The sequence below is a fragment of the Micrasema longulum genome, unplaced genomic scaffold (assembly GCF_059751315.1).
Source record: "Micrasema longulum isolate JH-2025_06_02 unplaced genomic scaffold, ASM5975131v1 h1tg002179l, whole genome shotgun sequence".
NCBI classification, from domain to species: domain Eukaryota; kingdom Metazoa; phylum Arthropoda; class Insecta; order Trichoptera; family Brachycentridae; genus Micrasema; species Micrasema longulum.
Window position 1 is genome coordinate 96,029 of NW_028279344.1, and position 17,807 is coordinate 113,835.

Consider the following 17,807-nt stretch of genomic DNA (forward strand, 5'->3'; position numbering starts at 1 on the left):
ACCAGCAAATGACAGATCATAAGCTCTGTAGATGCCTAGACTTCTATATTACCTTCTCTAAAATATTCTTCATCTCTGTTGTAATATGTTAAATTTGTTTTTAACTACTCTTTTTTTTTCACCCACCGGTTTCAAAGCGAACAGGCTTCTTCGTCAAGGTTTTACGTAACTAATTAATTATTTCCTATTTTATTTTATCCATGTTTACTAAAGTCTAAACGTGAAGCTAATAAATCAAGTCTTTTTATTTTTAAAAGGGTGGTTATTTAAGATGCAAACCGCAAACCTGTCTATGAAAAAAATAAAAAAATTGTGATTTAAGCCAAAGTTTATTTTTTTATTCTATTAAATGCAAATATACGTTTATTGTAGTAAAAAAAATGCGTATTTAAAAAAAACAGTAAAATATTAATGAGAGTTTAAATTTGAGTAAAAACATTTACAGTTAAAGGCTGTTTACACATGGACACTTAAATATTGTTCTGTCCCAGGATTCAACCGATGTAAGTAAGCAGCAATTGTAGGAAAGGACATTGTTCCAAGACATTAGCAAAGTAATAAAAAGGCAGGCTTTCTCCGCGGAACAATTATGATAAGGCACGGTCGTATTGTTCTCATGTGAACGCGCGTGGACAGGACCTTTTGACAATAGCAATTTGCTCGACGTGTACGTGTCGCTCCCACGCATTTTTTCTGCCAAAAATGGTGGCAGACAAAAATACTTTTCAATATTTGGTTGGTCCTCTAACAATTCCAATAAAACTTAGTATGATTTTTTTTTTCGTGAACTGGCTCGAAATAAACGCCATCGATAATTCGATTTAGCAGCGCACATGTGTGAACTGCGGCTAGTATTATTCCAGCTTTCTGTCCTGCACAGTAGAGGCTGTTTAAGAAGCAAGGACATGAAAAAACTGTCTTGATTTTCCACGTGTAAATGATACATTATTAACAAATCATTAGATATTTTGCATTAAAATATAACATTAATTTAATTATGTTAATAATATGAGCATTTTGTCCGAGGGCATAATTTGTTATTTTATCTTGGGAAATATTTTCAGGGAGAAATCTGATAGTCTGGGGAAAAATTTTCCCTGGAAGTGTCAAAAGAACAAGGTCGTATAAACATCAACTAACGAAAAAAGCAGCTTAGTCACTGAATTATCAAAATGATCACCGACGAATGCCTACAAAAGAACATAAGATTATTCCGAATGGAAGAAGACTGTCCTTAGATGAGCCATGCCTGGAGTCAGGCGTAATCACCATCCTCAGACATGAGACACGGATTGAAAAGAGATCATTGATAATTTATTTATTTATTTATTTCGTTTTATTTGGGATTTTTACAGCTATTACATAAACAAAATAATTAGAAAAATGTAAACAATACTAAAGCCAATTAAAAAAATCCACTGTAAATATAATGACACATAATATATAAGAAAAGAAATTTAGTAATTGTATTTGTATATGACGTTTGTATTCATGTGTATGTGAATGTGTGTATGCGTGAATGAATGAGGGAGAGGATACATGTGCGTGTGGGAATGAAAGAGGGAGAGGATGCGTGTGTATGGGTGCGTAAGTATGAAAATAATATATTTGCTTAAAATTTGTAAATTGTATTAAAAATGGTACAATAAAGAGCTTAGTAAAAAGTTAGAAACCTTTTTGTTAAAATTAAAATGACGAAATGATATAAATTGTTTTTTTTTTTTTTTTTTTTAAGTATGTTAAATTTCAAAACCGTATTCTGAAAAAAAAAAGCATTTTATTTTTTAAATTTAACTGATACGCATCGAATGAATAATGTGCGACGAGTCCTATACAATGCAGTAGGTAACCACAAAATGCAGTAAATACGAAATAATGACAACAATAAAATAAGGTTTGACAATACGCGAACGTTGATTCAAAACGAACACACAAATGCATATTATATGCACCTACATAATATATAAATAAGATTAACATATAAGTTTAATAGAAATGATTCGGATTATAAAAAATCAGGTGTCACAAACAGTTGGCCCGCAGTACGGGGATACATAATTATATTAAAAGATCTTCTCACTATAAAACTTATATATGTTCAGGGATAGAGAGCAACGGAGAGGAAGATGCGGACAAAGACAATTTATTAACTATGGCAGTTTTGATAAATTTAATATTTTTGGTAAATATATCTATTTCGTTAAATTTCCTGTTATACGTATCCATAATACGGTTAATCGTAGCGTTTTTTGACGAATTTGTTCTGCATTCGTGAGTTTTTTCAATGCTAAATTCGTGAGTTTTTTTAAATATATTAATCCAAATGATATTAATCGAAATTGCAAATAATAATATGAAGACTTAACAAACTACCTGCATTGAAAACTTTATTCTTCTTTCGTCATTTATTACTTTCCAATTTAACTACATACACTGGTTTTTAATATGTTTGAAATTTGGGTTTATAAAAAGACAATAATATATTCCAACAAGTCTAACAAAAAAAGGTCTTGAATGTTTTGAATCTCGAAAATGGCAATCTTCCGAAAATTCTGTTACGGAAAATCAGCACGGGGATCGCCCAAAGTCCGCAAAGTTTCAACGAAAGGGTTAATTTACAAAAAAATACTGATAAAAAAACACGAATCCTACCAATATGATGTAAAATGAAAAAAAAAGTATGTTTATTTATTTAAATATTCTATTCAGAAATCAAGAAATGGATTGAAATTCTCTGAAAATAAAAAAAAGTGTCGTATGCAAAAAAACAAAAAAATCAATATCAAAATGTGTCAGTAATGGAGCCGATAAAGCAAATCATGAAATTTTTTTCATTATCAAATTAATATTTTACAATTTTTTCAATAACTTATTATAAAAACAAAAATGAACGTTTAAAAGATACGATTTTGTTTATTTTACTCGGTGAATATGTTTTTAAAACGACTTAATTTAACTTAGTGAATTGTTAAAAAATGCAATAAGAACTTCTTTTAGATCAATCTACTAGAAAGTTGGGTTGCATTTAAAAAATATAAATTTATCGTCAAATTTTCTTGTCTCTTCTTTGCAATCGCACTAACTGCAAAAAAAATATTATAAAATATTTCGATTTGCTTCAGCGCTGAATTTAGATCACGTTATTTCAGTCTTTTTTTGACTTCATTAGAATTGAAATGAAATTATTCAACGAGGTTAAAGCTCATTTGTATTTTAAGCGCAAAAAGGCCCCTTATGCTTAGCAGAAAAAACATTGAGTGAAAAATGACAAACCTGTCGAAATTTAATTTAAATAAGTGATATTATTTTCCCTTTCACGAATTAATTGTATTTAGTTCGTACTAAGAATAAACGGTATTTTTTTACCATATTTCGTCATTTTCAATGTTGATTACAATAACACAGACACAAACAATTGACTAAAAAGTTTTGAAAAACAAACCTTTTTTTTAAACATGATAAAAAAATGTGCTAAAAATACTGTTCAATATATTTTTTTTATAGTGTTGCAGTTGGTTAAATGAGCATTTGGTTAGACGACCGTCTGTAAAATAAGCGTAGTGGGTCCGATTTCCACCAGCTTTGCAAAAAAAATCTAGTAAGATTTTTTCTCAATTTGTCTTGGTGTTGTGGTACATTTTTCATAACTACCTTCCATGTCACCTCTTTTGACCTGCTGACAAGCCTGTAAAATATAAGCTAAGTAGTTTATTATTTTTTTAAACGCATATTTAAACACTGACCAAACGATATTTTTTTACACAGATTGTAAAGTGATCACATAAACTAACATATAAAACATATGTAGGTCAGAAGACCTGTTAATGTCTTGACTCTTATATTTCTCCTTCAAAAAACTTAATAAAAATGGTAATACGAGTAAAAATTTTTTTCTTCCTAACCAATCGGTGGCAAAAAATGTTTTTTTCCGTATATTAGGCGTTAACATAAGTTGTGTCCATCTTTTTTTTAATCTGCTCTATAATATGCTGTATTTGCTTTTAAGTTAAAGACATTATTTTATTGTTCATTGATCGATGACTCACGTGCTAATTAATTCACAAGATAGTTTTTATTTTCTATAGAATTCAACACAACATATTATACAAATCTAACAGTATTGCACAGAAAGACGAGAGCATCGGCTTGCAGTACGTTAACACCTTCCCTACTATCGAGGTAAAAATAAAAAAGGAACGTGGCCTATAAAAATACCACAGGGCGTGGTGACACCCAGAAATTCAGTTCAGTCAGTCTAGCCAGCCTGAAGACTCAGCTTAACTCAGCTTAACTCAGTCACTCAGTTCCAGCATGTGATTCAAGTGTAGTTACTTCAACACATAATCGCCGTAACACTCGCCCGACAGATTTCATTATTTATTTGCAACTAAATAAATAACCTCGTGTCTTCTGTCAATCTCCAACTGGGGTAGGAGCTCCAACCCTCAGCAATCGAAATCCTACAGTGGTAACCCCAACGTGATACATTAGTTAGGGTTTATCTTAAGAATTAAAAATATTTCCAAAAATTGTTACTAGTTATACGTGTGCTCGTATGGACAAATCAAATTAAAGATTTTTTAACGCAATAATATAAAATGTCAATGTATATATTAAAACATTTAAATATATGATTATTGTGAGACAAGATTAAAAAACAAATATTATTTTCAAACTATTACTAAAAGCTTTTAGATAGGTTTCATCTCATGGGAATATATTTATTTTACTTGATTCGATAATTTCCCATAATTTCTCATGTATATTTTTATGACTTTGGAAAGAAAAAATATACCAACGAAACCTTCATTAAATTTCAACGCGTTTTCTTAAGCAAATTCCTGCGTGGGATTAAAATAGGAGGAAAACGTATTTTTGAAAATAAAAAAAATTGCAGATGATACATAATATTGTTATTTTAATAATAAAAAGACGATGTGTAAATTTACTGAAAATTGATAAAGCTATTTGAAATTCATGAAAACAACTAGTTTTTCATACCAAAATAATATTGTTTTACTGAAGCAATCATAAATGTTCTGAATACTTTTTGATGAAATAAACCTCTTACAAGTGTTTGCTTTGATTTTCTATATTTGTTCTTAAAACAAAAACAAAATGTTCCTAGAATTATAAAGATGGCGCCAAGGCAATTATTTTAAAGCGTTATATATGTATAATGTGAAAGACTAGCTTGATGAATATTATAATATTTTAAAATAAACAAAATAATTATTTTAATTCATTGGGAAATATTTTTGTTGAAAGTCTAGGTAAAAGTGAACTATCATTTTTTGGTTAAGTTGCTACTTTACACACTGTATAACATTCACTATTCCGCTTATGTTTAAACATACACATTTCTTTAACTCTTCAATCTGTAAAGTTTTAGATGCTCTAGTTTTTGTATGTTCAAAATACCATTTTGCAAACTTTACAAAAGACATCTTATTTGTTTTTAAAGTCAAATAAGTAAAATCAGTAAATGGAGATTGGCACTAAAAAAATGCTGAAAATACTATTAAATAACATCAAAAACAATATTTTTTAGCAACATCGACAAGTAATAAGAAAATAAACATGTTGGCATTCATAACTCAATTTTCTTAAAATGGTATACACAAGAACTAAGGCAGCGTTTTATGAAAAAAAAAGCTGAAACCTATATCGATTTGGGTGAGGTTCATCTGGCGAATTATTTCACTAATTAGATACATTTTTTTTCAATTTTTAAATACATTTTTTACTAGTTAGTTAAATCAGCAATATTTTGAGTAAGTCCAAACGTCTAAAGACAATACTTGATTTCGCTCCCTAAGTAGTTCATCAATTTCAATCTGAATAACTCCCCGGGGAGGGAAATTCAGCAGTCTAAAAATATTTGGACATTATCAACGTATTTCAGGAAATAATAATCATTGTTCTCAGTGCTCTGATATTGGGTGATTTTAATTTAAACTTTAAATCTTTAAAATTATTTATTTTGTATTGCAAAACGTCGTTTTGATATTTTTCTTTTTTAAAAATATGTGTGATTTCTAATTAAGATTACATAATTAGATTTCAGCAAAATAAATTAAAATATTTTTTCAAAATAAATCAACGTATTTTTTTTAATTTTACGAAAAATCCGTCATAAACATTGTTTGAAGTATCGCCTTTATTAAAAAACATGTTTTATTTCCGAATATTCAATATTGAAAATACATTGAGGTGGATGAAAAATACAGTTCTAAATGTAAAATAGAAGCGAGACCCGGGACAAGAGTTTTAGACTCGATTGTGACTCTCTGGTAAAAATCCCAAAAAAGAAATCGAATGGGGATAAGTCCACCTGTGCTTGGGGATCGGGTCTGATTCCAAACCGGGTTGATGTTAAGTATTTGTTTTAAAAGTATTTTATCACTGCAATATTTCACTGTCTCTGGACTGGTACCGGAAGTGTAAAGCAGATCACTTTACGTTCATGTGGCAGATCACCTTGATACGCTTCATGTGGTTTTAATGCAGTGCCCTATGCACCTTGGGTGTAGATAGAGGCATGGTAATAATAATAATAGTTCATTTTATATCCCTAATTTCATATGTTCAGGACAAAACCAATTAGATTTAATTAGACGTTGCGCTAAAAATCTAAATAAAAGATGATTTAATTAATAGTTTTTCTTACTTTGGCATATTATTTTTTTTCAAATTCTAAAAAAAAGGAAAAGTACGCAATCTGTACAAGTTAATTTCATTCATAATAATTCTTCATTTTCAAAATAAACGTTGGATTACAAAATAACGCGAAACGTAAAGTGACTTCACAAATCTGAAAACATTTTTTGGAATGAAATTTATTTAAATTTTCAATTCAAATTTAAAACAGAGAGGAAAAACATGTTTGAGAAGGGAATATGGAATGTGTATTCAACTACGCATTTCTTTTGATTGTTGCGCGGTATTATTGACAACCCTGAAATTATGCGGTGCGTTAGCTTTTATGTCCGGACCTTAGACAGCATCAACATAAACTGATCCACGTTCTAATATACAGTACCAACCTGCCAATGGTTATGTTTGTTAGAAGGACTGTCTCTATGTTGAACAATATGCCTTTGGATACTGACATTTTTTACGTATCTGAGGGAGATTTTCGTTACAAGATTCTCTTACTTTTTTAAACATATACATATTTCTCAAGATATTATGTTTACCTAAGTGTTATTTATATATTTAGTTTACTGAGTTTTTCTTTTTATTATTTCTATATATGTGACTTTAATTTTTTTTAATCATGTACATATATTTGAATAAATAAAATTGAAATTGAAATGAAAGTCTCGGCATTCACTAGCCTAATGACCTGTCATTGGCTGGTTTATTTGACCACTTTACGCACGGTGTAGCATTTACTATTCTGCCCATGATTAAACATTCACATTTCTTCAACTCTCCCATCTGTTGACCTTTGTGCAGTAAAGCATTTCCCAGTGGGTGAATTGGTTCAGCTGGTTGTATCTAACCTACATAATAAAGGTTTCAGCTTTTTAGCTTTACAAATGTCAACATAAGGAAGAGTTGAGGAAACGTGGATGTTTAAGCGAATTGAAGAAGTATAGATGTTCGAATATGGGCAGAATTGTGAATGTTACACAGTGTGTAAAGTAGGCACTTAAACTAGACAATTATAGGTCATAAGCCCTGTAAATGCCTAGACTTCCATATATTTTTTTTTTTAATTCCCTCTGTTGTAAGAAATTTATATCATTATTTCCCTTTTGTATAGCTGTCTGCTGTAGCTATACATCAACATAGTTGTTTTTGGACTTATACTGAAAGGGTTGTCTTTTAAACCAAATAAAGCGTATTTTGATTATCTGTTACATGAAGATAAGGTGATTAGTCCTATGATTCAGGTACCAGTTCAGGAACAATGAAATATTTTAGTTTAAGCAAACTTTTAAAAGGAAACGCGGTATAACTTTTCTTCATACAAACATATTCTCGTAGCTTATCCCAAAATTATGGCACTAGTGTGATTACACACAATAAATGTTCATTATTGTTATTGGCGTGTCTCTATAGTTTGTTTTTTTGAATAAATTGTCATTTATGGGAACAAGGATAAAGGAACCATAAACCTCTAAAAGCACCTAGTTTCATCTGTCCCCTTCGGACCTACCTACGGTACAAAAAAATGATTATTAAAAAAAAAATTGCTTCCTTTAAAATAATTTTCAAAATCCGTTAAGTTTCGGAGTGTGGAAAAAATGGGACCACGAGCCCTCGATTTCGTCGATTTTAGGTAAACATTATCAATCCACAGAGCAGTTGTCTATTTCTCACAGTATTCCGAGAGGCATCTGAAAAAGAGTGACATAATACTATTCAAATTACACTGCCACCGCATATTCTCTTAAGATCAAGTTTTCACGTTAACCCTGTCAGAAATCAAAACCAGAACCTCAAAAATGGTAGAAAAACGTGCCGACCACTACACAACGAGGTGAATTTATCTGCACTCGATTTCCTTTTTCAGGATTTTTAGCTGAAAGTAACCTTTCAATCGAAAATACTCGTCTAGAGTTCTGTATCTATTTCTCACACAAAACTTTTTTTTTCATCCGCCTGGACCCAGTTCATTATCACAACAATTTATATAAACCAATGAAATATATTAAATATAACATGATTGATCACCATCGTAATGTTTTTAGGCACTTGTCAAATTATATTAAAGTTATTTTAAATATTCAGTAGCAAATAAAATAAATATGGCAAAATCCTTTATCCCGTGTCCATTAATAATTGATAAATTATGTTAAAATAATACAATCACTCACGCGTAAAAAGGGTCTACACCATTTAATTATTAAAATGTACTGAGTTAACCCCTTACCATATTGGTCCTATTTGGCTATAAGTGTTTAATATTTTTATTCATTATTTTGACAGATTTTTCGTCTCATTTCGTGTATTTCCATATTCAAAATTGATACATTATGTGCCTGTAAGTAAAATATTATGGCAAATAACTCAACTAACCACACAATGAGAGGGCTTCTAACAGTGACATTTGCGTCATGCAAATATTTCCGTATTCAAATATAAGTAATTGAGAAAACTTAACAGTTTAACCAAAATAGAATTGTGCATGAAAACATGACACAAATGAATACATTTGATACAAATTTGGTACGTTAAATGACATTTATCATTACAATTAGGTTTTAATGAATTTATGGTTATATTTTTTTCACTAAATATGGCTTTTTGTTTTATTCATGCTGGCCATATCTGGTATTCCATACGTTTAAAGTTGTATTATTATTTCACACATTATTTAACGCTTTTTATAATATTACATATTTTGTGGGAATAAGATCTAACCACATTTATTATTGGCTGGTTTATAAAAAATAATTGGGTTGGGAAACCCAAACAAAGAAAAAAAGAATAAAACACTAAAAAAACAAAAACTATGCCTCCATTTCCCAAAAAAAAGTTTCTCAAAAGAATGTTGATCATCTTTCGGAATGGACCAGCCTTGAATTAAAATGCGTATAAGTAAATTGTAAGGGACAATCTTTTATTAAATGTTTCAAATGATAAGTATATTTGTGCATAAATGATGATAAGACCTGTTTTTTCGTTTTTTTATAAACTGCTATAAGATTTTTTATTAATAAGGTTTTAATTTTACAAATAAGAAACAAAATGACTCTATTGTCTGTTTTTTTAAAGCGATTAAGTATTTTTTCTATGTTTCTAAGAAAGTTATCGCGAAATCATATAAATAGTACATAGATTGGCAAATATAGCAAAGTTTAACTTGGGTTTTTAATGCATGCCATTTTTAGCCCAACTTATTGCTAATAACAATTAATCAAAAAGGGTTTTATGAAATTTATTATTCTTTTTATATTTTATAAAAACATATGTTTTTGTCAACCCAAAAAAGAAAACCAATGCGAAAGGGGGTTAAAACAAAATCTACTAGCTAAATTCCTTTTTTTAAAATCATGTTTTTTTAACAAACATCAAACAAACCGTCATGACGTTTTCTCGTAGGGGTAGGCAAAGGGGGTTGAACGCTACACCACTCTATACCGCTTCCTTAAATTCATATAGCGTTGCATGCAAACACGCCAAGTCTACACTCAAGTAATTGTTAGATTTGATCAAACCATATTGTTCTCCTTTTTTTTTATGTTTAATTACAAAAAACGACATATAATTAAAAATGGTTTTCAAATTAGAGTAAGTTTTTTCGTTGTTTCCCTTTAAAAAAATTGACACATCGTTAGAGTACATAATTATTTAAAAAGATAACGTATAAAAACAGCGATGGACAAAATTTAAGTGGAGCAAATATGAATGTCTAGGCATTTACGAGGCTTATGATCTGTCGTTGGCTGATTTAATTGATCACTCTAACTTTGTTTGTCAAATTTTAAAAAAAAGAGGTAAAATTTTTAATAATGCGGGTAAGATTTATATGCCTACATACCAGGGAAAGCCGAAAACATTTTTTAATTTTTACATTTCTCGTAGGACCAGATAGTCTAATTGGCCACTTTAACAAATTAATGACTCGTTATCCCTGTAAATGTCTAGACATTTATGTTACCTTCTCTAAAATGCTCTCCATCTCAGTTGTAATGTAATAATACAAAGATTTGGATGATCTCAAAATATCGGTGATTTAGATATTTGAAACCATGAATTTTATATTTGAATTCAGGCAATTGAAAGTTATTTGAATAATTATTTTTAAAAATAAGGTATTATTCTGTGTTTCTTAAAATTGTTACTGATAATGGTAAATAATTTATTTTACTAAAATTGTTTTTGTTTAAAATTTAATGTTGAAAATTATACAACTTGAATGTATTTTGTTTAATCAAATAAGTTGAAATAATAAAAATGAAATAATCATACCTCAAAAAAATATTAAATAATATTGACTTCAAATGTAAATAATACATTTGACACAAATACGTTGAATTTTAACGTTAAACTTTGTTGGTTTTTTCTTCATCTTCAATTTCAATAAAAGAAAAAATGAAAATTTCTTAAAAGAACTTCACTATTTTACTTGATCAACTAAATATAAAATTGATTTAACATGTGTACAAATAACATTTCTATAATTGAACGTTGGTATGCAGAGAGCAGCTAGTCTTCAATTTGGAATAAAATGAGATATTCGTGTTATCGGGTGCAGTAAGGTTGATTCTATATTAGGTTTTAAACAATCAAGCCGCTTACATAAAAAACTGTAATAATCACCTTCTGAAAGTAGTTTCGATCACAAAAACGGCATTTTAAATTCGTACAAAATACGTAAGGTACTTATGGTATGAAAAATCTTGTGGTACTATAAAAATCATTAAAACTGGTCAAATACATAGTAAGATTTTGATTTGTAATATATAAAAAACAAATTTATTCATTGCTTATCATTTGTTAAAGTCAAAAACATTCTAACTTTTGTGTAGATTTGATTATTCACTCTTTTCACAAAGGCGCTATTATCTCAGTTTTACTTTTCTATGGTTTGCTGCTTTCTGCATAAATTAGTTCAATTGACCTACTTATTAGAAGTTTATTAATGCATGTGAGATTAAGAAACGTAAATAAATAAATAAATTGTATTTGAAGTGAAAGACGTATCTTAAAAATTATAATCAATTTGTCTATAAATTGATCACGTTATTGGAGAATTATTTTATTTACGATGAGATTAAAATCAACACAGTGATATCCAAAACGTAATTTTATTCATGGAACTTTTTTTTAATATTAAACCAATCTTTTGAAATCATACTAAAGTAATAATTTTTCAATTAAAACACTTTTCTAGGCGTTCCCCTAAAAATCTTCCTTTCTTTGAACTTCACGGCTTCCTTTGTCCGTGACCGCAGTAATAACTTTACTTTTCACTATAGATCTTTAAAGACTCGAGTCGAGAGATTTATTCAAGATGGATGATTTTTCCCGCAATGAGTAATCACAATAATTTTAGAATGCAAATGGCGGTAATTAATAAATGTTTAATGAAAACTCCCTTCTCCAGAAGACGAGATTTGAAAAACTCAAATAAATAGATTTGGTTATCGTAAAAAAAAATCAAGATTAAATTTTATTAAAAAAGAAGTAGTTTTAAGCACATACCTCTGCTAAATTGGTTGTAGTTCCGGATCACGTTCTCAGCGTTCTTCCTGGCGATGTAAAACCATTCGGAAGTGTTGCTCAGGTACTTGTATTCAACGGCAAGGTCTTTTACTAGGATCGGTCCTTCCGGCAGCCTGTACGCAAACGGACAGAAGAGTTGGTAATCTTTGTACTGGTATTGGTCGTAGCAATTTCCTGCTGCGAATATGTCGTCGTCAAATTCAACCATCGAGAATACGCTGGCGTGAAGGAGGTATTCCGAGTGCATGATCCTGGAACCCGCGTACTTCCACAGGCGGGTGAGCATATTGGCCCTGTTGACAGCCACATCGGCTTCTACGCGGAACCTCTCCTGCGCGTACCTGTCCACCACCCCTTCTCCGAGATTGAGGTCCGTACCCGCAGTGCAGTTGTCTCCCAGCAGGTGCTGCGACTCCACAATCCTCAAGAACCGCGTAACGATGTCGGCGTGCCCTTGTATTTTTATAATTCCGTCCTCCGCTATTTTCCCGGTGGGTTCTTCTTCCGGGTAAACGATACTATCTATCTCGTCCTCTATGGCGACTGACTTGGTAGGTTCGGCGTCGACGTCGTATTTCGAGTCGTCCTTTTTCTTGGACCTATTTTTATAGTTGATAAAGGAGTGAACGTTTTCTAGCGCGCCTTTCGGAGAAGGGCGCTCCTGAATATTGTTCTCGGCGTAGACATTATTGCCAAATTTATCTTTCTTAATGTCGCTGTCATTGTCCGGCAGCTTCATTGTCTCGGGGGAAGGCGCGGCAGAAAGTGCCGAGGCTTTTTTGGCATCTTCGCGGTAAAAAGATAAAAGCGTTTTATTTTCAAAGACGGCCACGTGTTGCGCGTCTGATTTATCATTTAAGGGCCCGCTGTTAGTGGTCGGAGACTCATCTTCGTGATCAGTCGGAAGTGTATCGGTTCCCGAGGGGCGGCTTGTGATGCCGAAAAAGGATCCCAGGTCGTATTTATCTTCCTTACTGTTAGTAGCGAGGGTAGAGGGGGTGCGGGCAGGTGGGTCTGCGGAGGCAGGGGGCGCCTGAACGTCCCCCTGACCAGGTACAATTAGCGACATGAATTTAGACTCCGCGCCTGTGGGAAAAAACATGTAATTTAATAAAAATACGGGTTTTAATTACAGTGTTGATTCAAAGAGTCTTTGAAAAATTACGTCATTAACATTGGCAAACCTATAAGTAAACTAGACAACTATGAACGGACTAGCCGTAATGTAAATTGACATGATGGAACGGAAGGAGCTTGTCAAGCTTGATTCAATTATCAGTTTACTTGTCAGTTCATTCCCAAATAGGAGGAAGGCCCGCTTCTGTAATGACTATTGGTAAACTACTCAATCAGTGATATTTTGAATCTATGGAACTAAGAAATATAAAAAATCAAAGACCTATGATTACTTGAAAATAAAAACACATCAACTCGTAAAATTAATGTTCGGATATGTACATTTTACTTACACCTTTTATTAATGCCTGAAGCGTAAGACTGATAATCTTACCTTCATGTTGCAAAAAATATCAAGATACGCTGCTATTGGTGCACCAATGCAGTGCCCTATGCACCATTAGGTTGGGAAAGGGAATGATAATTATTATTGATGCCTATGGTTCAATATTGATATACTGGTAATTTAGTAAATGTAATGAAGAAGTTCAGTCTCACAAAAAGGACCCCCGTTTATATTAAAAATATAAAATACATAATAATGATTTAATAACTTATATTTACATAAAGTTACTCAATAAAAAAACTCTGTACCCTTCCACTTATTTGTTCGACCAATAAGCGCTTTCCACCAGTCTGAAGATGCCTATTAGAGGGTATAAGTATTTTTAATTAGTAACTGATATGTAAATACAAGTTAAAACATCATTACAATTGAACCCTTTCAAGAATTGTCAATAAATAATTTAAGGCCAACAAAATACATAAATTTAAAATAAGCGAATTGGGCACAAAAAACTTTTTATTTTAAATTATTAATAATTAAATTATTTTCCTTTTAAAATTTAACGACATTTTATAAGAAAACAATTAATGATTAAATGTTTAATATTTATTTTTTTATCACGCTGAATTAAGTTCTGAAATTATTTAAAAAAATAATTATTATTTCAGTACTAAAATTGGTTTCACTGCATTCCCTTTCCGCACTCATGGTTTTTAACATGGAGCCAGTCCAGGGATTATGAGATATTTAAGCCTAAAAATACCTTATTTAATAAATATTTCATGTCAACCATGTCGGGAATCGAAGCCGAGACCTCTTACATGGCAGATAAACGCGCTGACCACAACACTACAAGGCCGACAAAATTGACAAATTTGGTTTACAATTTTGAAATATTGAAAAAGAATGATACCTTGCTTAGATTGAAAAACGATAAAATTTTTATTCAACTAGTAAAAAAATATTTTATATACGTACTAAATAAAAAATTTAGATAATAATAAATGTTAAAAACGTGTTTTCTAATTATTTGAATGATTAAAATCGGATTTTATTATTCAGAAATGTAAAAAAAACTTAAATGCAAAAAACATACAGGCTAATTAATAAAAGCGAAAGGTGTGGCACAAATTTTGTTTCATAAATTGCTTTAATGTTTTTAATAATTGTAAAATGTACCTGTATTTTCAGCATAATAATCTGCATCAACAAATTTTTGGTCGATAAAATGTAAAGCGTTCAGACCACTTAGTTTTTTATCTCGCGAAATTCTTGAAAAATGATTTCTTGATCTTCCATGCCTGATTTGCTGCTCTCCCATTATGCTTCTCACTTCCTCTCTTATCTCATCATCCATTGAGGACCTTCGATCCTCTGGGATCCCATCTTCCAAATTGTTGAACGCAATATTTTGACTTAGTTCTTCCCGAGTTTCCCGTTTTCCAATCGCCAGTATGTTTTCTTTCGGCCTTTCTGTCTTATCAGAAAAATCAAAAGAATCATAACTTGATCCATCGTTGACGAAATTTGGGCTGTTTTGACACGACACTAGCATAAACACGCGGAGAAAACACACGTACGTTAGAAGGTTAAGCGTCATCTTAATTGTGAATCAGTTGCATTAAAAAACACAATAAAACATTTCCGTCTGAATCATGTTTAAAAAAATTATCATTTATTATTTCAATAACTTACATACAAGTTACGATTTAAATAACTAAGTTTCTACTGCGCTACAAAAGTTAAAACTTTACTCAACATTGTACCTATATATAAGTTTATATATATTATTTAGAACACAGAGTATCAACACAGACCAAATTGTTCTAGATTTAATTGATTAACAATTCTATAAACACCAATCGACAACATTAAGGTAACTAATTCTTGATAGTACGGAATTCACTTTAAATCATTAGACCTCGCACGCACGGAAAACTTGTCCGAGAGTTTTGTATGGGAAACATCTTGCGAGAGATCAAAGCTGGCGATTTCCCTTAAATTCAATCACAGCTAACCGCCCGTAGGCCGAACCGTTCTAGGAAGATTTGAGTTTGCGCGGGAATCCGTACGAAATATCTGCGATGTTCGAGTGGTCGTGATTTATGAGACGTTCCGAAGGTGCGCCGGGAAAATAAACGGCCGCGACATAAAGGCGTCGTAACGCGCGCGCGGCCGGCGCTGTACTGGATGAAACCCGTACTGCCCACCCTGTTCTCACATTCATCCCTTTCAAACTGGAAACCCCAAATCTAAAACATACCACTCGCAGAAAAGGTTGCGAAAATATTCTCCGCTCACGTTTTCCAGGCAAAACTCTCCGTGCCGCTTACATCAGACGAATCGTAAGGACTCAATGGAATTGTAAGACTTTGAAATGAACCTTCCTTATATAAAATAACAAGTTAAGCATCTGATTTATATAAGAAAGGGTGCTTAAAACTTTCTCATCGAATTTCCAATTGAGTAATAAAAAAGTCATAATCTACACCCAATTGTTAAACAATTAAAATTTAAACGAATACTTACACCCTTATTTTATTTTCGTATATTTTATAGAGAATATACTTTTTAAACTGAGAAATTGCATTATCTTGAAGAAGAATAAAAAATGAGTTGTTGATAAGAAAAATAAAATAAAATTGTAATTGAAATGTCAAATCAATTATTCACCCTAAATTTTCAGGATTCAGGCGAGGCAGAGGATTGTTTCAGTGAATTTCTTTGCTGACTCTCAATTTTATATGGGTGAATAATTGAACGTCAAGCTAACCGATATAGAAAGGGATGAAAATATTCCCGGAACATTTCTTTTTATCTTTTTAGAAAATTTATTTTCGTTTAATGGACAAATCCGTATATTAAATATTAAGCTAGACTTTTTGTAAAGTTATATCAAGTTACATGTTTGATTTTAGAAATTGTTTGACATTCTCTCACTTGTTTGGAATTACACATTTTGAAGCCAGATTTTTTTTTGTTTTTATATTTTAGAACTTCAATTATCACAGTCGATATCTCCCCTTAAAGATCTTGGCATACAATAATTTTTAATATTAACTTTTACCTCACAACGTTGCGCTGGTATATTACAGTACAAAACACCTAGCAGGAATCGAACCCAGAATCCTCCCTGCGTGAGATTAGCGTCTTGGCTATTATGGCACGGGGTCGCCATAAAACTAATTTATTTTGCTTCAAAAATGTCTTTTCATTAATGCCCTATTATTTTTTATTTATGCTTATTGGTAATATTTATGGTTATATTATAACTCAACAATAATTTGATTAAATATTAAAATAATAATAATGGTATTGACATCAAGATGAAGATTTTAGAAATAAAAATTGAAAGTCTAGGCATTTACAGAGCGTTTGACTTGCATTTTTATTGTTAAGGGCATTATAAAAAAACAAAGTTATGTTAGCCCAAATATTCAGAAATATGTTTGTGTAATAATTAAATAGACATACTAATATTTCTAACATCACAATTCGATTCGATATTACAATACATTTGAATGATGGTGTACCTATTGCACAGACAATAATGATGATAAAGCATATATTATTTTTAAAACCCCAATAAGTAACTAAATAATGCATAAGGTACTACTCTGGTACGTTTCAAAATTGGTAGAGTTGGACAAGTGTTACTTTACTTTAATTAATAACAATTATTACAGAGGTGTTATTTTATTAACGCTGATTTACCTAATGTTCTGACAAAAAATAACAAAAAGAAAAAATACAAAAGCATGTAACAGAAAATGAAAATCCATTAAAAGTATACAAAAGGAAGAAAAAATACATAGTAAATAATCTACTGCTTACATAATAATATATATGAATACATTCGGGTAATTTATTTCTTGAAATAAAAATGCTTTTTGGAAGTTATCAGAGTTATTTATTTATTGGTTAATAGTTTTTCTTTGTTCTTGGATGAATGTATTTTGCTGACTCAGTATCGATTATCACACTTGAGAAAAGCAACCCCATTATTTACTTGCTTATTTATCCAATTTTCTTTGTCAAAAATATGAGTCATCCGTTAATATTTTCGGGCCATTTCCAACCTGTTTCAAAAATAAATCACAATTAGACAGTGGGAATCGAGATGTGGTAGAGTGGGTTTGAACCTCAGACCTTTGATATGTAC

At 31.0% G+C, this 17,807-nt stretch overlaps 1 protein-coding gene across 1 annotated transcript in view; it reads right to left on the reverse strand.

Annotated features, from left to right (window-relative positions):
• Positions 1–15,245, reverse strand: part of LOC148272828 (uncharacterized) — a gene marked incomplete at its 3' end in the record, with an annotated part of 97,502 nt that extends 82,257 nt beyond the window's left edge. The window contains exons 1-2 of the mRNA XM_088239524.1: positions 14,825–15,245; positions 12,163–13,269 (exon numbers count right to left, since the gene is read on the reverse strand). Coding sequence (XP_088095650.1) covers positions 12,163–13,269; positions 14,825–15,245 — 1,528 coding nt within the window. The remainder of the gene's footprint in view (positions 1–12,162; positions 13,270–14,824) is intronic.
• Between the last annotated feature and the right edge of the window lie 2,562 nt (positions 15,246–17,807).